We start from the raw sequence: 20,877 nt of genomic DNA, 5'->3' as shown, positions 1-20,877 counted from the left end.
TCCCCACTCCAGTCCATACTTCACTCTGCTGCCCCAATGATTTTTCTACAGAAAAGCTCAGGACATATTTCCCCACTCCTCAAGAAACTCCCGTGGTTGCCCATCCACCTCTGCATCAAACGAAAACTCCTCACCATTGACTTTAAAGCATTCAGTCACCTTGCCCCCTCCCACATCACCTCATACTTCATCCCAGCCTGCACACTTTGCTCCTCTAATGCTAACCTTCTCACTGTGCCTTGATCTCATCTACGTCGTCGCTGACTCCTCACACATGCCCTGCCTCTGGCCTGGAACGCCCTCCCTCCTCAAATCTGACAGACAATTACTCTCCCCCCTCTTCAAAGTCTTTTTGAAGGCACAGCTTCTCCTGACTAAGCCCTTCTTTCCTGTTCTCCCATCCCTTCTTTGTGCTCTGCCTTTCTCCCTTTGTTAATTAGTTAATGATTGTATATAGTAAGCGCTTACTATGTGCCAAGCACTGTTCATCCCCCCTCCCAGACCCACAGCACTTATGTACAGATCTGTAACATTTATCTATCTATATTAATGTCTGTCTTCCCCACTTCTAGACTGTAAGCTTATTGTAGGCAGGGAATGTACCTGTTTATTGTTGTATTATATTCTCCCAAGTGCTTAGTACAGTGCTCTGCACCCAGTAAGTGCTTAATAAATATGATTGATTGACTGACCCACTGACTGACTGGCTGCCTGGTCTGGCAGTGTGGAAGGGCAATGGGGGAGCCTTGCCTCGATGGTCCTTGCCCTGGTCTGGCGGTGGGGGAAGTGTAAGCTCGTTGTGGGCAGGGAATGTGTCTATTGTTGTATTGCCCTCTCCCAAGCGCTGAGAGAAGCCGGATTGGATGAAGATGAATGGGGAGTAAAGATTGAAGGAAGGAATATAAACAACTTTCGTTATGCTGGTGATACAACCCTACTAGCAGAAAATGAAGAAGATTTGAAGGGCTTATTATTAAAAGTTAAGAAACAGAGCGAAAAGATGGGCCTATATTTAAATGTCAATGAAACAGAAATTTTGACAACTGGAGGTTTAACACATTTGTAGTGGGCAGAGAGAAGATTGAAATAATTGAGAATTTTTCTCTCCTGGGATCGATAATCAATAATAAAGGAACTAGTAGCCAAGAAATATGCCGAAGATTAATGTTAAGGAAGACTTGCTGTGAGGAGCTGTGAGGAGCCTGGAAAAAGTCATGAAATGTGCTGATGTAACAGTTGCCACAAAACTACAAATTGTCAACTCTGTGGTGTTTCCAGTGACAAAGTATGGATCTGAAAACTGGGCAGTGAATAAACAACATCGATTCTTTTGAAATGTGGTGCTAGAGAAGGCTTTTGCAAACACCATGGACTGCCAGAAAAACAAACAAATGGATTTTGAAGCAAATTAAACCAAAGCGGTCTTTGGAAGGCCGAATGACTCGATTTGGATGAGCATATTTTGGATTCATTCATTCATTCATTCAATCGTATTTATTGAGCGCTTACTGTGTGCAGAGCACTGGACTAAGCGCTTGGGAAGTACAAGTTGGCAACATATAGAGACGGTCCCTACCCAACAGTGGGCTCACAGTCTAGAAGAACACATCCCACACATCCTTCGCGAGGGTCTCTTACACATCCCATCCCATTCCATCGCGTCCCGTCCCTCCCCTCCCGTCTCCCGGTCGTACATCATCAGGACGACCGATTCTCCGGAGAGGGCACTAATGTTAGGAAAAGCCCAGGGAAAAGGTTGGAAGAGGCAGCCTGGCAGCTGGATGGAGAGAGACCGGAACCACGGTAACGGAAGAACCGTTAGAAAGGTGGCAGATTAGGGCCGAGGATGGGATATTCTGGAGAAAGTAGATCCATGGAGTCGCTATGAATCGGAAATGACTCGAAGGCACTTAATAAGCGTTTAGTACAGTGCTCTGCACACTGCAAGCGCTCGATAAATATGAATGAATGAGGTTGGTGGGGGTGGGGAAGCCTTGCCTCGATGGCTCAGTGGACGGAGCAGCGTGGCTCAGTGGAAAGGGCGCGGGCTTGGGAGTCAGAGGTCATGGGTTCTAATCCCGGCTCCGCCACTTGGGCAAGCCACTTAACTTCTCTGTGCCTCAGTTATCTCATCTGTAAAATGGGGTTGAAGACTGTGAGCCCCACATGGGACAACCTGATCACCTTGTGTTGCCGACTTGTACTTCCCAAGCGCTTAGTACAGTGCTCTGCACACAGTAAGCGCTCAATAAATACGATTGATTGATTGTATCCTCCCCAGCGCTTAGAACAGTGCGTCACACATAGTAAGCGCTAAACAAATACCACTATTATTATTATTATTGTCTTTGACCCGGTCTGCGGTGAGGTGATGAGGGGGATGACGGGAATGAGGGGAATAAGGGTGTTGAGGGGAATGAGGGGAATGGATGCGGACAGTTTGCAGAGTTTGCGACCCCCCGAGCATTTATTTTATTATGTTAATATGTTTGGTTTTGTTCTCTGTCTCCCCCTTCTAGACTGTGAGCCCACTGTTGGGTAGGGACTGTCTCTATATGTTGCCAGCTTGTACTTCACAAGCGCTTAGTCCAGTGCTCTGCACACAGTAAACGCTCAATAAATACGATTGATTGATTGATTGATTGATTTGAGGAGTGTCCAGCAGGGGGCAACCGAGGCGAACCAGCGGCGGGGGGCGGGGCCCCGGCAGATGTGAGGAGTTCTCAGGATGGCCAGCAGGGGGCGGGGCCCCGGAAGGGGCCGGGAGTTTGCGGAGTGGCCAGCAGGGGGCATTCACTCATCCAATCGTACTTATTGAGCGCTTACCGTGACGCAGAGCACTGCCTTCCCATTCATTCATTCATTCATTCAATCGTATTTATTGAGCGCTTACCGTGTGCAGAGCACTGAACTAAGCGCTTGGGATGTACAAGTTGGCAACATATAGAGACGGTCCCTACCCGACAGTGGGCTCACAGTCTAGAAGGGGGAGACAGAAAACAAAACAAAACATATTGACAAAATAAAATCAATAGAATAGATATGTACAAGTAAAATAAATAAATAGAGTAATAAATACGTACAAACATAAATACATATATACAGGTGCTGTGGGAAAGGGAAGGAGGAAAGGCGGGGGGAATGGAGGGGGGAGGAGGGGGAGAGGAAGGAGGAGGCTCAGTCTGGGAAGGCCTCCTGGAGGAGGTGAGCTCTCAGTAGGGCCTTGAAGGGAGGAAGAGAGCTAGCTTGGCGGATGGGCACAGGGAGGGCATTCCAGGCCAGGGGGATGACGTGGGCCGGAGGGCGACGGCAGGACAGGTGAGAACGAGGCACCGTGAGGAGATTAATAATAATAATAATAATAATAATAATAATAATAATTGGCATTTGTTAAGCGCTTACTATGTGCAAAGCACTGTTCTAAGCGCTGGGGAGGATACAGGGTGATCAGGTTGTCCCACGTGGGGCTCACAGTCTTAATCCCCATTTTACAGATGAGGTAACTGAGGCCCAGAGAAGTTAAGTGACTTGCCCAAGATCACACAGCAGACATGTGGCGGAGTCAGGATTCGAACCCATGACCTCTGACTCCAAAGCCCGTGCTCTTTCCACTGAGCCACGCTACTTTTTGAGTGCTTTCTATGTGCCAAGCATGGTGCTAAACACTAGCAGCAGAGGAGCGGAGGGTGTGGGCTGGGCTGGAGAAGGAGAGAAGGGTGGTGAGGTAGGAGGGGGTGAGGGGATGGACAGCCTTGAAGCCCAGGGGGAGGAGTTTCTGCCTGATGCGTAGGTTGATTGGTAGCCACTGGAGATTTTTGAGGTGGGGAGTAACATGCCCAGAGCGTTTCTGGACAAAGGCAATCCGGGCAGCAGCATGAAGTATAGATTGAGGGTGTTGAGGGGAATGAGGGGAATAGATGTGGACAGTTTGCGGAGTGTCCAGCAGGGGGCAGTTGAGGCCATGCGGACAGTTTGCGGAGTGTCCAGCAGGGGGCAGCCGAGTCAGGGGCAGCCGAGGCGATGCGGACAGTTTGCGGAGTGTCCAGCAGGGGGCAGCCGAGGCGATGCGGACAGTTTGCGGAGTGTCCAGCAGGGGGCAGCCGAGGCGATGCGGACAGTTTGCGAAGTGTCCAGCAGGGGGCAGCCGAGGCGATGCGGACAGTTTGCGGAGTGTCCAGCAGGGGGCAGCCGAGGCGATGCGGACAGTTTGCGGAGTGTCCAGCAGGGGGCAGCCGAGGCGATGCGGACAGTTTGCGGAGTGTCCAGCAGGGGGCAGCCGAGGCGAACCGAACCGAGGCGAACCCCCTCAACCTCCCAGACTGAGCCCCCTCCTTCCTCTCCCCCTCCCCATAATAATAATAATAATGATGACATTTGTTAAGCGCTTACTATGTGCAAAGCACTGTTCTAAGCGCTGGGGAGGTTACAAGGTGATCAGGTTGTCCCACAGGAGGCTCACAGTCTTCATCCCCATATTACAGATGAGGTAACTGAGGCACAGAGAAGTTAAGTGACCCGCCCAAAGTCACACAGCTGACAATTGGCAGACTCGGGATTCGAACCCGTGACCTCTGACTCCAAATCCCGGGCTCTTTCCACTGAGCCACGCTGCTTCTCTCCCCCGCCCCCCACCTCCTTCCCCTCCCCACAGCACCTGTATATATGTTTGTACAGATTTATTACTCTATTTTACTTGTACATATTTAATATTCTATTTATTTTATTTTGTTAATATGTTTTGTTTCGTTGTCTGTCTCCCCCTTGTAGACAGTGAGCCCGTCGTTGGGTAGGGACCGTCTCTATCTGTTGCCAACTTGTACTTCCCAAGCGCTTAGTCGAGTGCTCTGCACACAGTAAGCGCTCAATAAATACGATTGAATGAATGGATGAATGAATGAATGAATAAGGGGGATGAAGGGGCTGAGTGGATGAGGGGGTTGAGGGGAATGAGGGGATGAGGGGGTTAACGCCTTCCTCTCCCCCTCCTCCCCCTCCCCCCACCTTACCTCCTTCCCCCCAGCATCTGTATATATGTATATATGTTTGTACGCATTTATTACTCTATTTATTTATTTTATTTGTACATATTTATTCTATCTATTTTATTTTGTTTTTGATATGTTTTGCTTTGTTCTCCGTCTCCCCCTTCTAGACTGTGAGCCCACTGTCGGGTAGGGACCGCCTCTGTATGTTGCCAACTTGTACTTCCCAAGCGCTTAGTCCAGTGCTCTGCGCACGGTAAGCGCTCAATAAATACGATTGAATGAATGATTGATTGAATGAATGTATATATGTTTGTACGTATTTATTACTCTATTTTATTTGTACATATTTATTTTATTTTGTTAATATGTTTGGTTTTATTCTCCGTCTCCCCCTTCTAGTCAGGGAGCCCGCTGTCGGGTAGGGACCGTCTCTCTATGTTGCCAACTTGGACTTCCCAAGCGCTTAGCACAGTGCTCTGCACACGGTAAGCGCTCAGTAAACACGATTGATTGATTGAGGAGAATGAGGAGGATGGGGGGAGCGCTCGGCCGGGGCTCCTGTCTCTTTAAGAGTCTCGTCACTTCCGCTCCCGGCCCCGCCCCGCCCTTTGCCGGGGTTCGTGCCGTGCGCACAGTAAGCGCTCAGTAAATACGATTGAATGAATGAATGAATGAATGAATGAATGAGAGGAGCGCTGGGCCAGGGCTCCGGTGTCTTTAAGAGTTTCCGGGGTGGGGGGGGGGTGGTGTCGGGGCTGGTCGTGTCGTCACTTCCGGCCCCGCCCTTTGCCGGGGTTCGGAGCCGGAGCCGGGCTGAGGTCGGTTGGGCTCCGGTGGTCGCCGGGGAGGGAGGGACCGCGGGGGGGGAGGGGCGGCCGCCGCCGCCGCCGCCGCCGCCTCCGTCCTGTGCGTGCGCGTGTCCGCGTGCCCGTCCGTCCGCCGGGGCAGCCCGGGGCCCGACCGACCGACCGGCAGACGGGACGGGAGGGACGGGACGGGACGGGACGGGTGATTTCCCCTCGCGAGGGACGTGTGGGCTGTGCTCTCCTAGACTGTGAGCCGGCCGTCGGGTAGGCACCGCCTGCCTCTACATGGGGCCAGCTTGGACCCTGCTCGTTCAAGCCGTCACCTCGGTGTCACCCTCGACTCGGCTCTCTCGTTCCCCCGTCACACCCAAGCCGTCACCAAAACCCGCCGGTCTCAGCTCCGCAACATTGCCAAGATCCGCCCTTTCCTCTCCATCCCAACCGCTCCCCTGCTCATTCAAGCTCTCCTCCTATCCCGTCTGGACTACTGCACCAGCCTTCTCTCTCATCTCCCATCCTCGTGTCTCTCTCCACTTCAATCCATACTTCATGCTGCTGCCCGGATTATCTTTGTCCAGAAACGCTCTGGACATATTACTCCTCTCCTCAAAAATCTCCAGTGGCCACCAATCAATCTGCGCATCAGGCAGAAACTCCTCCCCCTGGGCTTCCAGGCTGTCCATCCATCCATCCCCTGGCCCCCTCCTACCTCCCCTCCCTTCTGTCCTTCTCCAGCCCAGCCCGCCCCCTCCGCTCCTCCGCCGCTGATCTCCTCACCGTACCTCGCTCTCGCCTGTCCCGCCATCGACCCCCGGCCCACGTCATTCTCCGGGCCTGGAATGCCCCCAATCCCTCTGCCCATCCGCCGAGCTCGCTCTCTTCCTCCCTTCAAGGCCCTGCTGAGAGCTCACCTCCTCCAGGAGGCCTTCCCACACTCAGCCCCTTCCTCCCTTTCCCCCTCGTCCCCCTCTCCATCCCCCCCATCTTACCTCCTTCCCTTCCCCACAGCACCTGTATATATGTAGATATGTTTGTACATATTTATTACTCTATTTATTTTACTTGTACAGATCTATTCTATTTGTTTTATTTCGTTAGTATGTTTGGTTTTGTTCTCCATCTCCCCCTCTTAGACTGTGAGCCCACTGTTGGGTAGGGACTGTCTCTATATGTTACCAACGTGGACTTCCCAAGCAGTTAGTACAGTGCTCTGCACACAGTAAGCGCTCAATAAATACGATTGATTGAATGACTGAATGTGTGTGTACGGGGCCGGTTGGGCTGTGCACCTGACATTGGTCCTGGGGGGGCCATCACAGGTCTGCCCGCCTCTGCTCCCACGCTGCCCAAACCCCATCTGGACCCCCGGCGCGGAGCCCTCGAATGAATGGCCTCCGCGGACGAGCTCAAGTTCCAAGGTAACCGACATCGCTTTTCCTTTTCTTTCTAGTGCCCTGTAAGTACTTGTTATGTGCCAGCCACTGTACTAAGCGTTACCTGTATATATGTATATCAATCAATCGTATTTATTGAGCGCTTACTGTGTGCAGAGCGCTGTACTAAGTACACGGGAAGTACAAGTTGGCAACATATAGAGACAATCCCTACCCAACAGTGGGCTCACAGTCCAGAAGACTATATACAAACATATATGTTTGTATGTATTTTTACTCTATTTTACTTGTACATATTTACTCTATTTATTTTGTTTTGTTAATACGTTTTGTTGTCTGTCTCCCTCTTCTAGACTGTGAGCCCGCTGTTGGGTAGGGACCGTCTCTATATGTTGCCAACTTGGACTTCCCAAGCGCTTAGTACAGTGCTCTGCACACAGTAAGCGCTCAGTAAATACGATTGAATGAATGAATGAATACTAAGCACCGGGGTAGACATACACTAACTAGGTTGGACATAATCCCTGCCCCCCGTGGGGCTCACAGTCTTTTTACACATGAGGGAACTGAGGCACGGGGAAGTGCAGTGACTCACCCAAGGTCACACAGCAGACAAGTGGTGGAGCCGGTATTAGAACCCAGGTCTTTCAGGCGCCTGGGCTCTTTCCATCAGGCCAAGCTGCTTCTCATGTTGGGCTTCCCAGCTCTCCCGGATGGCATTTGGCCAAGTAGTAAATAGTAATAACGATGGTAGCCGGGGGGGTATTTATTCAGCAAGTACTCCGTGCTGAGCACCGGGGGAGAGCCAACATAATCAGGTTGGGACCAGTCCCCCAGTCTGCGGGGGAGGAGAGCAAAATAGAGGATAGTAAATACCGTGCTTGGCGGCATTGTCTTCGCAGAGTTGGACGATGCCGCCCACCTGCTGGCAGGAACCCCCGATGCCACGACGATAAGCATCGATGAGCCCGGGCCCGGTGGCCGGAGGACCCAGGGCCGGCACGGGCTCCTCCGGGGCTCCGGGCGAGAGGAGGACGAGGAGCTGCTGGGCCACGATGACTCGGATCAAACGGAGGTGAGGCTTCTCAGTTGGGTCGCCCGGTCGGGAACGTGTGTACCGAGCTCACGGCACTGCACTAAGCACTGCGGGGAGATCAGCAGACGCAGGACAAGGTGCTACCGCTCTCCGGAGAGGTGGACTGTCCAAAAGACTCAAACGTCGGCTTATCCCGGGTGGGGTGACTTCATTGATTGATTGATGGATGGATTCTTCCTGGTAGGACTCGGTACGGAGCTGCATAATGTTATACATTGTAAATTAGTCAGTAAGTCAGTTAATCATATTTATTGAGCACTTACTGTGTGCAGAAACTGTAATAAGTGCTTGGGAGAGGACGTTATAACAATGAACTGACAAATTCTCTGCCCACAATGAGTTTACAGACTGTATTAATGTTTGTCTCCCTCTCTAGACTGTAAACTTGTCGTGCACGAGGAACATGTCCTTCAACTGTTGTATTGTGCTCTCCCAAGTGCTTAGTATAGTGCTCAGCAGACAGTGAGTGTTTATTAAGTACCATTGATGATGTTGGGGTTTGGGTCTTATACACTGTGCTAAAGCGGGAGCTGCTTTTTTGCACAATATAGGTGTTGGAAACTAATCAGGGAAGACTTCCTGGAGGAGGTGGGCTTTTAGGAGGGACCTGAGGAGAGCCGGAACCTGGTCGATATGGAGAAGGAGGGAGTTCCCGGTTCAGGAACAGCCAGAATGGAGGGCCGGAGGAGGGAGAGTTGAGAGTGAGGGACCGCGAGGAGGGGAGCTGGGGCAGAGTGAAGAATGTGAGCTGGCAGGCTGGGGAGTCAGGGAAGAGAACAGGTCGGTAAGGTCGGGGGAGCCGGGGGCGGCACGCCGGGAAGCCGGGAAGTCGGGCTTTCTGCTGGGTGCTGAGGGAGATGGGGAACCACTAGAAGCGTTCGAGGAGCTAGGAGACGCAAGTCGAGCGACGCTTCGGGCGGGATGGAGGGAGCTGCCCTGGACGAGGAGGGAGAAGTCGAGAACAGCAGAGTCCAGGAGGGCAGGAAAGCGGGAGGCTTTGAAGGGATCGCTTAGGCCCAAAAAGCTGCTTGGAAAGAGGCAATTTGGAGGCTAAAGTCTCTCCATCACAGTCGTCTTCTTTCCATTGTCGGGGGGGGAGAACACGGTCCAGTCAGTTGGGACACAGTCGCTGTCCCCCTCAGGACCCACAGGCCAAGGGAAGGCTGCCTGGCTGCCTGTCTGGCCAGATACCTGACCGCCCGTCCACCCTCAACTGCTGTTTTTCTCCCACAGTTACTTGCTGGGCAGAAGAAAAGTGCTCCCTTCTGGACATTTGAGTACTACCAAACTTTCTTTGACGTGGACACTTACCAGGTGTGTGAGACCCAACCTGGGACAGATCAGACACCCCCCCGCCCTGTGACGGTAGAGTGGGGTGGGGGCTCGGGGCTCGCCTTGGGCAGCACCGTGGTCCCGACTCCCACCGGTTGTATCCTAGGTCCTGGACCGCATCAAAGGCTCCGTTTTGCCCATCCCGGGGAAGAACTTTGTGCGACTGTACATCCGCAGCAATCCGGACCTCTACGGTGCGTCCTCAGCCCGGCCCCCGATGGTGTATTGGAACTCGGGCCTCCCCCGGCCACCCCCGCCCTGGCTGGTCACGTTGACCGTGCTGACCGGGAGGGGGTGGGGGCGTCCGGTGAGAGGGGGAAGACCGTGAGGTTTGGTCAGTCTGGCGCCAGGTTTGAGGCCCCCTGCCACTGCTGGTCCTGGGACAAACCTTTCTGAAAACCCTGGGTCCAGTTAACTAGTGGCCTGAAAGAGTTGCTGATGGAGGAGGATGGTATCTACTGAGAGCAAGTGTCTGAGTGCGGGAGAAATCAACCAACCAACCAGTGGTATTTATTGAGCGCTTATTGATGCAGAGCACTCTACTAAGTGTTTGGGAGGGTACAACAGATTGAAGAGATCATTCTTTCTCACAGGGAACTTAGTGGGTCAGCCCTATGATCATCCAGCCCAGAACTCTTTCTTTGAAAGTGACAGGCATCAGGGCATTGGAGGAACTTGTGCTGGTTGTCCTCCTGGACACCTGTCCTTGTGGATTTTCTAATTCCCCTGACTCTCCTCTCTCCATCCCTGACTCTCCCCCAGTGACCCAGCTCTGACCATCCAACACCTCTAGCACTCACCTCTCCATCCCTGACTCTTCCCCAGTGATCTAGCATAGACCATCCAACACCCCTGACTTCCCCCTCCATCCCCGACTCTCCCCCATCCAACACCCCTAACAGTCCCTTCTCCATCCCTGACTCTTTCCCAGTGACCCAGCCCAGACCATCCAACACCCCTGATGCTCTCCTCTCCGTCCCTGACTCTTTGCCCAGTGACCCAGCGTGGACCTCCTCTCCATCCCTGACTCTCCCCAATGATGCAGCCCGGATCATCTGACACCCCTGACTCTCCCCAAGCCGTGACTCCCCTCTCCATCCCTGAATCCCCCCAGTGACCCAGGCCAGATTACCTGATATCCCTAACTTTCCTCTGCACAGAGCACTCCACACCCTTGGCTCTCCCATCTCTGCCCCTGACTCCTTCTTGTGACCCAGCATAAACCCTCACCTGTGGATCTGTCCAAACCTCTCTGGCCCTGCTGGTGTTTCAGGAGGTGGGAACAGATCCCCAGGGCTCACCTCACCTCATCCTGGGAAAGAAGTGTGTCCTGGCTGCCCCCCAGCTCTAGAAGGAACTCCTTGTCCTGCTCTGAGCTCGGTGGTCCTTTGTACGTGGGGCGGTCCTGGCTCACGGGAGCTGAGGCCTCCTAAGGGTTCTGCCTCATGGTTGGAGAGGCGAGCTGCGTTTCATTTTGCCCAGACACGTCCCGGTCCCCCGACTCCAAGGTGGGGGAGGAGGCCAGCGGAGCCGATCTGTATTTTATCTGCGAAAGAAGATTCGCCCCACCACACCGTCGGGTGCCAGGGCCCAGAGCTCGCGCTGGCGTGAGGGCGGCTGAGGGCGGAGGGCTCTCGGGGTAGGGAACGCGAGGCTGGGGGCTGGTGCCCATCTCTCTATGCTGTCCGCAGGCCCCTTCTGGATCTGTGCCACTCTGGTATTTGCCATTGCCATCAGCGGGAACCTAGCCAACTTCTTCCTGCACCTGGGCAAGCAGACGTACCACTACGTCCCCGAGTTCCGCAAAGGTTAGTGATTGTTCCTCGCCGGGGCAGGGGGGCACCCACCGCGCTATACCCAACCAGCCGTACTGGCCCTGTGAGCTTCGGGTCCCCGGGGAGCTTTGGGCTACAAAAGAGAGTCAGACTGCAGTTGCGACTGGTGGCGAAAGTGGCATTTCCCCAGCGTCCCCAGTTGCAGAGCACTGTACTGACTGCTTGGAAGCCTACTCGACCTGGCTTTCTTGGCACTGCGATGGTAACCTGGCAGACAGATGGGAGGGTATTTCTGAGAGGGCCAACCAAAATAAAGATTTTAATGTCCAAATGGAAAAGTCAGAAATACATAAAGTGCTGAGGACGGGTGTCGTAACTGTTAATGATGATAATTAATCATTTGATTATTTGTTCCTGTCGGCCAAGCGCTATTCTGACTCTAGAGTGGATTCGAGATCATCGGGGGGCTGTGTCCGATGGTCCCATACGGGGCTTGCAGTCTAAGTGGGAGGGAGAACTGGTATTGAATCCCCATTTTGCAGACGAGGGGACTGAGGCCCCGAGAAGTGAAGTGACTTGTTTCAAGGTCACACAGCAGGCAAAGTGGTGAAGCTGGGATTAATCAATTAATGATAGTTATTGAGCGCTTACTGAGTGCAGAGCATTGTACTAAGTGCTTGGGAGAGTACAATACAACGGAATTAGTAGACACGTTCCCTGTCCCTTAACGAGCTGACAGCCTGAGCGTTAGAACCCAGGATCCCTGATTTCCAGGCCCAGAGGCTCCTCTCACTCAGCTAAGCTGCTTCCAGGAGCTAGAGGAAGTGGCTGACGGGATAGGATGGCAACGAACAGGGAAGGCGTGTTGGAGGAGGTGGGCTTTCAGGAGGAATTTGAGTACGGGAGGGCGGCAGTCTGACGGATGTAGGAGGGGCGGGGGAGCCTGGAATAACGGCAAGGGGCATCTCCCCGTGACATGATGGGCAGAGCTCGGCTGAGGGCAGATCTGGGAGATGCCATGCAGGAAGAAATGGCAGAATCTGGCCGTCGGTCAAACCTGACAGCCGACAGTCGGCAGGGCGTGGAGGATGATCCCGAGCCTGTAAGATTCTGGGACAGGGAAGACGATGCCGGCATCAGCCGAGCTGGCAAAGTGAGGAGTTCAAACGTTGGCCTGGGGGCAAGAAGGGATGTGGGATGGTGTTTCGGGATAGAGACCGGGGCCTGAGAGAGAGATTTGGGAGTCACCGGCCTAGAGGTAGGAGCTGGAGGGGCATAAACGACTGAGCTTCCCGAGAGAGGGAATATAGAGGGAGGAGAGGAGAGGGCCTAGAGCAGGGCCTGGGGGGCCATCCCACTCACGGTCAGAAGAGGAGAGACGGAGAAGGAGCTGCCAGCGCATGAAGCTGAGCTGTTGTCAGACAGCTAGGTGGAGGAGCAAGGGAGTAGCCTGTCTGCAGGGGACTGAATGAGGCTAATCAGTTAGAGCTAGGAGGGGTACCGGAAGATTACTGCATCAGCCAGGAAAGGAATAAGACTGAGCAGTCGGAGAGCTAGGAAGAGAACCAGAGGAATACCACATCAGCGGCATAAAAAATGAAGCTGAGCAGGCGTGAGAGATCTAGGAGAACCAGGGGAGTACCACGTCGGCAAGATAAAGAGCGAGGCTGAGCAGTCGTCAGAGAGCTAGGAGGAGAAACAGGATATTATTCTGTCAGCAGGGTAAGGAACGAGGCTGAGCATTTGTCAGAGAGCTAGGAGGAGGACCAGGAAAGAACCACATCTGCAGAACCGAGCCCTGAGGCTGATTCAGGGAGGAGCAAGATCTTGTTTCTCTCACCACCGACCCCTCACCCACGTCCTACCTCTGGCCTGGAACGCTTTTCTTCCTCAAATCCGACAGACGCTGACTCTTCCCCACCTTCAAAGACTTACTGAAGGCACAGCTCCTCCAAGGGGCCTTCCCTGACTAGCCCTAACCTCTTTCCTCTTCCACCACTCCCTTCTGTATCTCCTTGCCTTGCTCCCTTTGTTCTTCCCCGCTCCCAACCTCACAGCACTTACACACCTATCTGTCACTTATTTATATTAATGTCTGTTTCCCCGCCTCTAGACTGTAAGCTCATTGTGGGCAGGGAATGTGCCTATTTATTGGCGTATTGTACTCTCCCAAGCGCTTAGTACAGTGCTCTGCACACAGTAAGTGCTCAGTAAATGCGATTGAATGAATACGGTCTGTGGGACCTGCTGGGTGGAAGTCGCGGGGAACCTCTGACCGTGCGGCCTCAGTGGGGGGAAGGCATTGAAAATCTGCTCATCCGGGAATAGTCCATCGTATTTACTGAGCTCTCACTTTGTGCAGTCCATCAATCAGTGAAACCAGTGTTATTTATTGAGGGCTTACTGTGTGCAGAGCATTGAACTAAACGCTTGGGAGAGTACAGTATAACAATAAACAAACAACTTCCCTGCCCACAACAAGCTCACAGTCTAGAGACTGTAAGGGAGTCCCTCTCCCCATCTCTCCCCACCACCGCCCTGGTCCCCCACCAGCTGGTGGACCAGGTTTCTCCTCTGGTCCCTGAGCGAGGTGGCAGTAGGTGGGGCGGGGCCAGAAGCCCTCACCTGCCCATCTCTGCTGTGCCCGGACAGTGTCCATTGCGGCAACCGCCATCTACGCCTACGCCTGGCTGGTCCCCCTGGCCCTGTGGGGCTTCCTGGTGTGGAGGAACAGCAGAGTGGTCAGCCTCGTCTCCTACTCCTTCCTGGAGATCGTGTGTGTCTACGGCTACTCCCTCTTCGTCTACATCCCCACCGCTGTGAGTACTGGCTGTGACCCCGGTGGGCCCGGGGACTGGGGGAGGTGCCCAGTGCCCGTGAGGAGTGGGAACCTTTCACCGGGGATGCGGAGCCCCCCTTGCCGGCTCTGGTGTCAGCTGACGCCATTTGGAGAGTCTGTGCTCAATTTCCCGGGCACCGTTTTGGCCCTCAGGTTTGGCCACAGGTGGCCACGCTTCTCGGCCCGTGGAGAGAGCGGCCCCGGCCCTCACGGTACAGCTGGGTCTAGGAATCAATCAACCGATTGTATTTATTGAACGCTTTCCGTGTACAGAGTGCTGTACTAAGCATTTGAGAGAGTACAACATAAGAGAGTTGGTTACCTGCACATAGTGAGCCTATAGTCTAGAAGGGTAGACAGACTAATACAAACAACTTGTGGGTATGTTCTGAGTGCTGTGGGGCTAAGGGAAGGGTGAACTAAGGGAGGAAATCTAAGTGCAAGGGTGACACAAAAGGGAGTGGAACAGGAGGAAATGAGGGCTTAATCAGGGAAGGCCTCCTGGAGGAGACATGTCTTCAACAAGGTTCGAGGGAAGGGAGAGTGATCTTCTGTCGGATTTGAAGAGGGATGGAGTTCCAGGGCAGTGGCAGGATGTAGGCAGAATGTCGGCAGTGAGATAGTGAGATAGAGGCACAGTGAGTAGGGTGGCAATAGAGGAGTGAAATGTGTGGGTTGGGTCGGAATAGGAGAGTAGTGAGGTGAGGTAGGAGGGGGCCGAGGTGCTGGACTGCTTTAAAGCCAGTGGTGAGGCCTAGTGACTGACAGCCCTTGGCCGGGGTGCATTAGGGTGGTATTTAAGTGTTCATTACGTGCTAAACCCTGGGGCGGGTACAGGATGATCAGGTCAGATACGGTCACTGTGCCACGTAGGGTCCCAGTCTAAGCAGGATGGAGAATGAGTACTTAACCCCAGTTTTAAAGAGGAGGAAACTGAGGCATGGAGATGTGAAGCGACTTGCCTCGGGTCACACGGTGGTCAAGTGGCAGAGCCAAGATTGGAACCCAAGTCCTCTCAGTCCCAGGCCTGGGCTCTTCACTAGGCCATGCTGCTTCTCTTCTCTCTCTCATCTCTCTCTCTCTCTCTCACATCTCTCTTTTTCTTTCTTTCTCTCTCTCCCCCTCCCCTCTCCCAATCCCCCCCTCCCATGCCCCCTCCCTTTCCTCCCCAGATTCTGTGGATCATCCCACAGAAAGCCATCCGATGGATCCTACTGTTGATGGCCCTGGGCCTCTCGGGGTCCGTGCTGGTGATGACCTTCTGGCCAGCGGTCCGGGATGACAACCGGAGGGTCGCCCTGGCCACCGTGGGCGCCATCGTCCTGCTGCACTCCCTCCTGGCCGTGGGCTGCCTGGTAGGCCGCTCTGGGGCCTCCTTCCCGACCTTGGGGCACCGCAGACCCGGGCGGGGAGAGAGGAAGGGAGGGAGACAGGGTAGGAGACCTCTGCTTCCTTCTTCGTGCCGAACTGCCGCGCTGGTCTGGGAGCCTGCCCCGGGCAGAGCACCGGAATGGGCCCAGGCTCGGAGCCCGCGGGTGTGGAGTGCCGGACTGGGTGCTGCTGCATTCGGTGCCTGCCGGGTGTGGAGCACCAGGCTGGCCACCTGCTGGGTGTATCATCATCATCATCATCATCAATCGTATTTATTGAGCGCTTACTATGTGCAGAGCACTGTACTAAGCGCTTGGGAAGTACAAATTGGCAACATATAGAGACAGTCCCTACCCAACAGTGGGCTCACAGTCTAAAAGGGGGAGACAGAGAACAAAACCAAACATACTAACAAAATAAAATAAATAGAATAGATATGTACAAATAAAATAGAGTAATAAATATGTACATAATAAATATGTACAAACATATATACATATACACAGGGTGTAGAGCGCCAGGCTGGGCACCCATAGAGCGTGGAGCACCGGCTTGGATACCTGCAAGGTTTAGAGTGCCAGGCTGGGCACCTGTGCTTTGGGACAAAGCGGTTTTCATCTTCCCTGAGCGGGCGGCATGGCAGCGTCCAGGGCCGGGGGTGCTTGGCGGGAAACGGCCTTCCCCAGCCATAAGAACAGCCCCGGGTTGGGTGCGCAGGCCTCAAAGGGTGGGGTGGGGCAGTGGGAGTTCCACCCCCTACCCTGGGGTAGGGAGGTTGGGAGGATCCGCGATATTTGGGTCCGGCCATTCTCCGAACTGCCCCGCTCATTGGCAGGAGCATGGGCCCTCGCTCTGGACATCTGCCAATCTATCTGTCCGTTCAGCCCCCACCCCTGCCTTTTTAAACAATAAAGTATATTTCATTCAATCATATTTATTGAGCGCTTACTGTGTGCAGAGCACTGTACTAAGCGCTTGGGAAGTACAAGTTGCCAACGTATAGAGACGGTCCCGACCCAACAGCGGGCTCACAGTCTAGAAGGGGGAGACAGACAACAAGACAAAACACATTAACAAAATAAGGGGGCTCACAGTCTTAATTCCCATTTTACAGATGAGGTAGCTGAGGCCCAGAGAAGTGAAGAGACTTACCCAAGGTCACACAGCAGACACATGGCGGAGTTGGGATCAGAACCCAGTCCTTCTGCCTCTCAGGCCCCTGCTCTAACCACTAGACCACATATCCAGCACTTAGAACAGTGCTCCAGCACTTAGAACATCGCTTTGTTTGTTAAGCGCTTACTACGTGCCAGGCACTACTAAGCCCTCGGGTAGATACAAGCTAATCAGGTTGGACACATTCCGTGTCCCACATAGGGCTTACGGTCTTAATCCTCATTTTATAGCTGAGGTAACTGGGGCCCTGAGAAGTGAAGTGACTCGCCCAAGGTCACCCAGCAGGCAAGTGGCAGAGCCGAGATTAGAATCAGGTCCTTCCGACTCCCAGACCTGTTCTCTGCTTCTCTGCGGGGTGAGCTGGAGGGCTGAGGCAGAGATGTGCGGAGGCTCCATCCTCACTGTTTTCCCTTCCTCTCCACCCCTCAGGCGTACTTCTTCGACGCCCCCGAGCTGGACTATCTCCCCCCGCCACCGGTAGCGGGGCTGGCGACGGGGTCGAACCACACGCTCGGTGCGCTGACCACGATGGCTGGCTAGGAGAGGTGAGGTAAGGTGCCTGGCTCACTCTCTCCACCGTTTCTTCGGGCCGTGTGTCCCTCCACGGGCTGTGGGTGCGGGTCTCTGCCCCACCTAGGGAGCTGGACCTGCTGGTGTGTGGGTGGGCTCAGCGGTGCCACTTGGGGGTGGGCAGGCCAACCCCTAACAGAGCTTCTGGGGGAACCTGGGGTCTCCAAGATCAGAAGGGGATGCTATAGAAAGTGGGTCTCCTTTCCCCCCGCAAGAGTGGGTCCCCTTTCCTTCCTCCCTCCTCTTCCTCTGCTCTTGTCCCCCTTCCACGACCCCCAAGGGATCAGGCAGGGTGGAAGGAGCCCCGTGTGGGACTGGGGGAGTTGAGGAGTCCCCGGACGGCCCCCTCGCCTGCCGTGGGAAGCTATGTCAGAGTCAGAGGTCATGGGTTCAAATCCTGACTCCGCCACATGTCTGCTGTGTGATCTTGGGCAAGTCACGTAACTTCTCTGGGCCTCAGTTACCTCATCTGTAAAATGGGGATTAAGACTGTGAGCCCCATGTGGGACAACCTGATCACCCTGTATCCTCCCCAGTGCTTAGAACAGTGCTTTTGCACATAGTAAGCTCTTAACAAATGCCAATTATTATTATTATTATTATGTCCTGACTGCCGGGCTTGTGTTTCAGACCGCTGCCTGTCAGAGACTGCTCTGCCCTCTGGGCTCCTGCCCTGCCAAGGAGCAAGTGGGGCCCCGCCAGCCCCTGAAAGAGAGGAGAGAAGAGAAGAGGCAGACCCGGCTGAAAGGGGGAGCGCAGGCCACGCAGGCCTGTCCAGGCCTCCGCTTTCCAACTGGGAGCCGGAGCCGGACTGGGCCTGGTTTCCGAATAAAGTGCAGCGGACGGCGCGGCGCCCTTCATCTCTCGGGCAGGGGGACACCCGCTCACCTCCCACCCAGCCGACTTCCCTAACCTGCGGACTTAGGCCCCACCGTGTCCCCGCTGCGGCCGCGCGCTACTCCCCTGGGGTCCTCCCGCCCCCCTCCCGAGCCCGGACATTCAGTCCTCGCCGGAACGGCTCAGCCACCATCCTGCACGGCCGGAGAAGGAGCCTCCGAACCCGGCGGCCCGGCCCCGACTGAGACCAGAGCCACCCACAGTCACTGGGCTCTTCTCCCCACATCCCTGGAAGGGGGCTGGGAGGTGGGGGGTGGCCCTGGCCCAGCTCCAGCCCCAGGAGCTCTGAGCCACCAATTTCAATAATAATAATAATAATAATGGCATTTATTAAGCGCTTACTATGTGCAAAGCACTGTTCTAAGCACTGGGGAGGTTACAAGGTGATCAGGTTGTCCCACGGGGGGCTCAGTCTTAATCCCCATTTTACAGATGAGGTAACTGAGGCACAGAGAAGTTAAGTGACTTGCCCAAAGTCACACAGCTGACAACTGGCGGAGTCGGAATTTGATCCCATGACCTCTGACTCCAAAGCCCATGCTCTTTCCACCGAGACATACTGCTTCAATCTTGCCAGTCCAGGACTCCAGGCCTAAGGGTGTGCTCGGCGGGAGCGCGTCTCGGCCCCGTGGCCGTCCTCCACCTTCCCTGTTTCCTGCTGGCCAATTGCAGGCCTGAGCTTTGGGTCCACCTCCCTGGCTTTCACTCCTGGCACAGTTCAGGTCCCAGAGAAGTGGGGTGTCCCCACGCTCTGCCCTTCCCACTCCATACCACTTTCTGCAGGGGTGACTGGTTCCCCCGTTACTCCCAGTAGGAGTATTTCCTGTTTGTGCGCCGGCTCCGATGCGGGGAGATACAATCAGTGCTGTAACATTGGGTAGTGGCAGGGCACTGCGCTGAGCCCTTGGGGCAAAACAGTCTAGTTATACCACATCAGAAACACAAAACACATTCTCTGCCCAAGAGGAGTTTACATTTAAGTGGGGGAGATACAGAAATACCAACAGGGGCATCAGGATAAATCCACCAAAATGTACGGGATGAGACCAGTGGTTGTAAACAACATAGTAAGCACTTAAATACCATCATCATTATTATTCAACAGATCTAGTAGGGCTAGAGGTGGCAGGTGGGGAGCTGCCACAAATTGATCAGGGAAGACTTCCTGGAGGAGGAGGTGGGGTTTTCAGAGGCCAGGGGAAGCAGCACGGTCTAGTGGATAGAGCATAGGCAGGGTGTCTGAAGGACCTGCATTCTAATCCCAGCTCCGCCACATCTGCTGGGTGACCTTGGGCAAGTCTGTGCCTCAGGTACCTCATCTATAAAATGGGGATTACGACTGTGAGCCCCATGTGGGACAGGGACTGTGTCCAACCTGATTAGCTTGTATTTAACTCATCACTTAGAATATAATAAGCACTTCAATCATTTATTGAGCACTTACTGTGTGCATAGCATTGTACTAAGTGCTTGGAAAGTACAATTTAGCAACAGAGGCAATCTCTGCCTAAACTGGGCTTACAGTCTAGAAGTGGGGAGACAGACTTCAAAACAAACGGGCATCAATATAAATTTGAATTATGTACATATGCACACAAGTGCAGGGGTGGGGGTAGAGCAAAGGGAGACAGTTGAGGTAATGCGGAGGGGAGGGGGGCTTAGTCTGGGAAGGCCTCTTGGAGGAGGTGATCCTCCAGTAGGGCTCTGAATCAATCAATCGTATTTATTGAGTGCTTACTGTGTGCAGAGCACTGTACTAAGCGCTTGGGAAGTACAAGTTGGCAACATATAGAGACAGTCCCTACCCAACAGTGGGCTCACAGTCTAAAAGGGGGCTCACAGTCTGAAGGGGGGAAGTGTGATTGTTTAAATATTCGAATATCCTCATCATCATTCCAGGCTGGGGAACAGCAGTGACAAAGTCATAGAGGAGATCAGGTGGAGACCAGCCACATTTGGGAGGTCGGGCAAGGGGCGGGAGCTGGGGAATATGGGTGTGGGGATGAGGAAAGCTGATGTGGATGGGTGAGAGAGCTGAGGAGTCGGCCCTAAGAAGCTTTGGATTCCGAGGGATTTGGCTGACCACAGCAGGTTGAAGACGAATGGAGAGATGCGTGTGGAGTGCCATTCCAGGAGATCTGGACCAAGGTGGGGAGGTGGGGGTGTCATCACGTGGTAAACAGCCTGGCCTAGCAGATAGAGGACGCTCCTGGGAGTCAGAAGGACCTGGGTTCGAATAACCGCTCAGACACTTTTCTGGTGTTTGACCTTAGGCAAGTCACTCAATTTCCGTGTGTCTCAGTTACCTCATCGGAAATACGGGGATTAAGACCGTGAGCTCCACGTGGGACAGGGACTATGTCCAACTTGATTAGCTTGTATCCCAGCTTGTACCTACCCCGGTGCTTAGAATGGTGCACAGTAAGCGCCTAAAAATACCATCATTGTTATTACCATCATTCTATCTATCTGAGCACTTACTACAGAACTTGGCATTAGAGAAGCAGTGTGGCCTAGTGGAAAGCGCACGGGCTTGGGAGTAAGAGGTCTTGGGTTCTAATCCCACCGTCGCCACTTGTCTGCTGGGTGACTTTGGGCAAGTCATTTAACTGCTCTGTGCTTCAGTTACCTCATCT

The 20,877-nt window shown here is 53.9% G+C and overlaps 1 protein-coding gene across 2 annotated transcripts; it reads left to right on the top strand.

Annotated features, from left to right (window-relative positions):
• Positions 1-5,755: 5,755 nt before the first annotated feature.
• YIPF1 (Yip1 domain family member 1) lies at positions 5,756-18,192 on the top strand. Of its 2 annotated transcripts, none has more exons than XM_038752472.1 (10): positions 5,756-5,803; positions 7,111-7,209; positions 8,088-8,260; positions 9,515-9,595; positions 9,720-9,807; positions 11,305-11,421; positions 14,041-14,207; positions 15,400-15,582; positions 17,204-17,319; positions 17,975-18,192. In XM_038752472.1, the coding sequence occupies exons 2-9, from the start codon at positions 7,179-7,181 to the stop codon at positions 17,312-17,314; spliced, it is 951 nt and encodes a 316-aa protein (XP_038608400.1). In that variant the 5' UTR covers positions 5,756-5,803; positions 7,111-7,178; the 3' UTR covers positions 17,315-17,319; positions 17,975-18,192. The 2 variants fall into 2 exon arrangements, with proteins under 2 accessions (XP_038608400.1, XP_038608398.1); XM_038752470.1 differs by having other exon boundaries at positions 17,204-17,324.
• Positions 18,193-20,877: the final 2,685 nt, after the last annotated feature.

Source organism: Tachyglossus aculeatus, chromosome 10 (assembly GCF_015852505.1).
Source record: "Tachyglossus aculeatus isolate mTacAcu1 chromosome 10, mTacAcu1.pri, whole genome shotgun sequence".
NCBI classification, from domain to species: Eukaryota; Metazoa; Chordata; class Mammalia; order Monotremata; family Tachyglossidae; genus Tachyglossus; species Tachyglossus aculeatus.
Note: the sequence above shows the minus strand (reverse complement) of the source record. Positions and strands in the feature narration are given on the sequence as shown.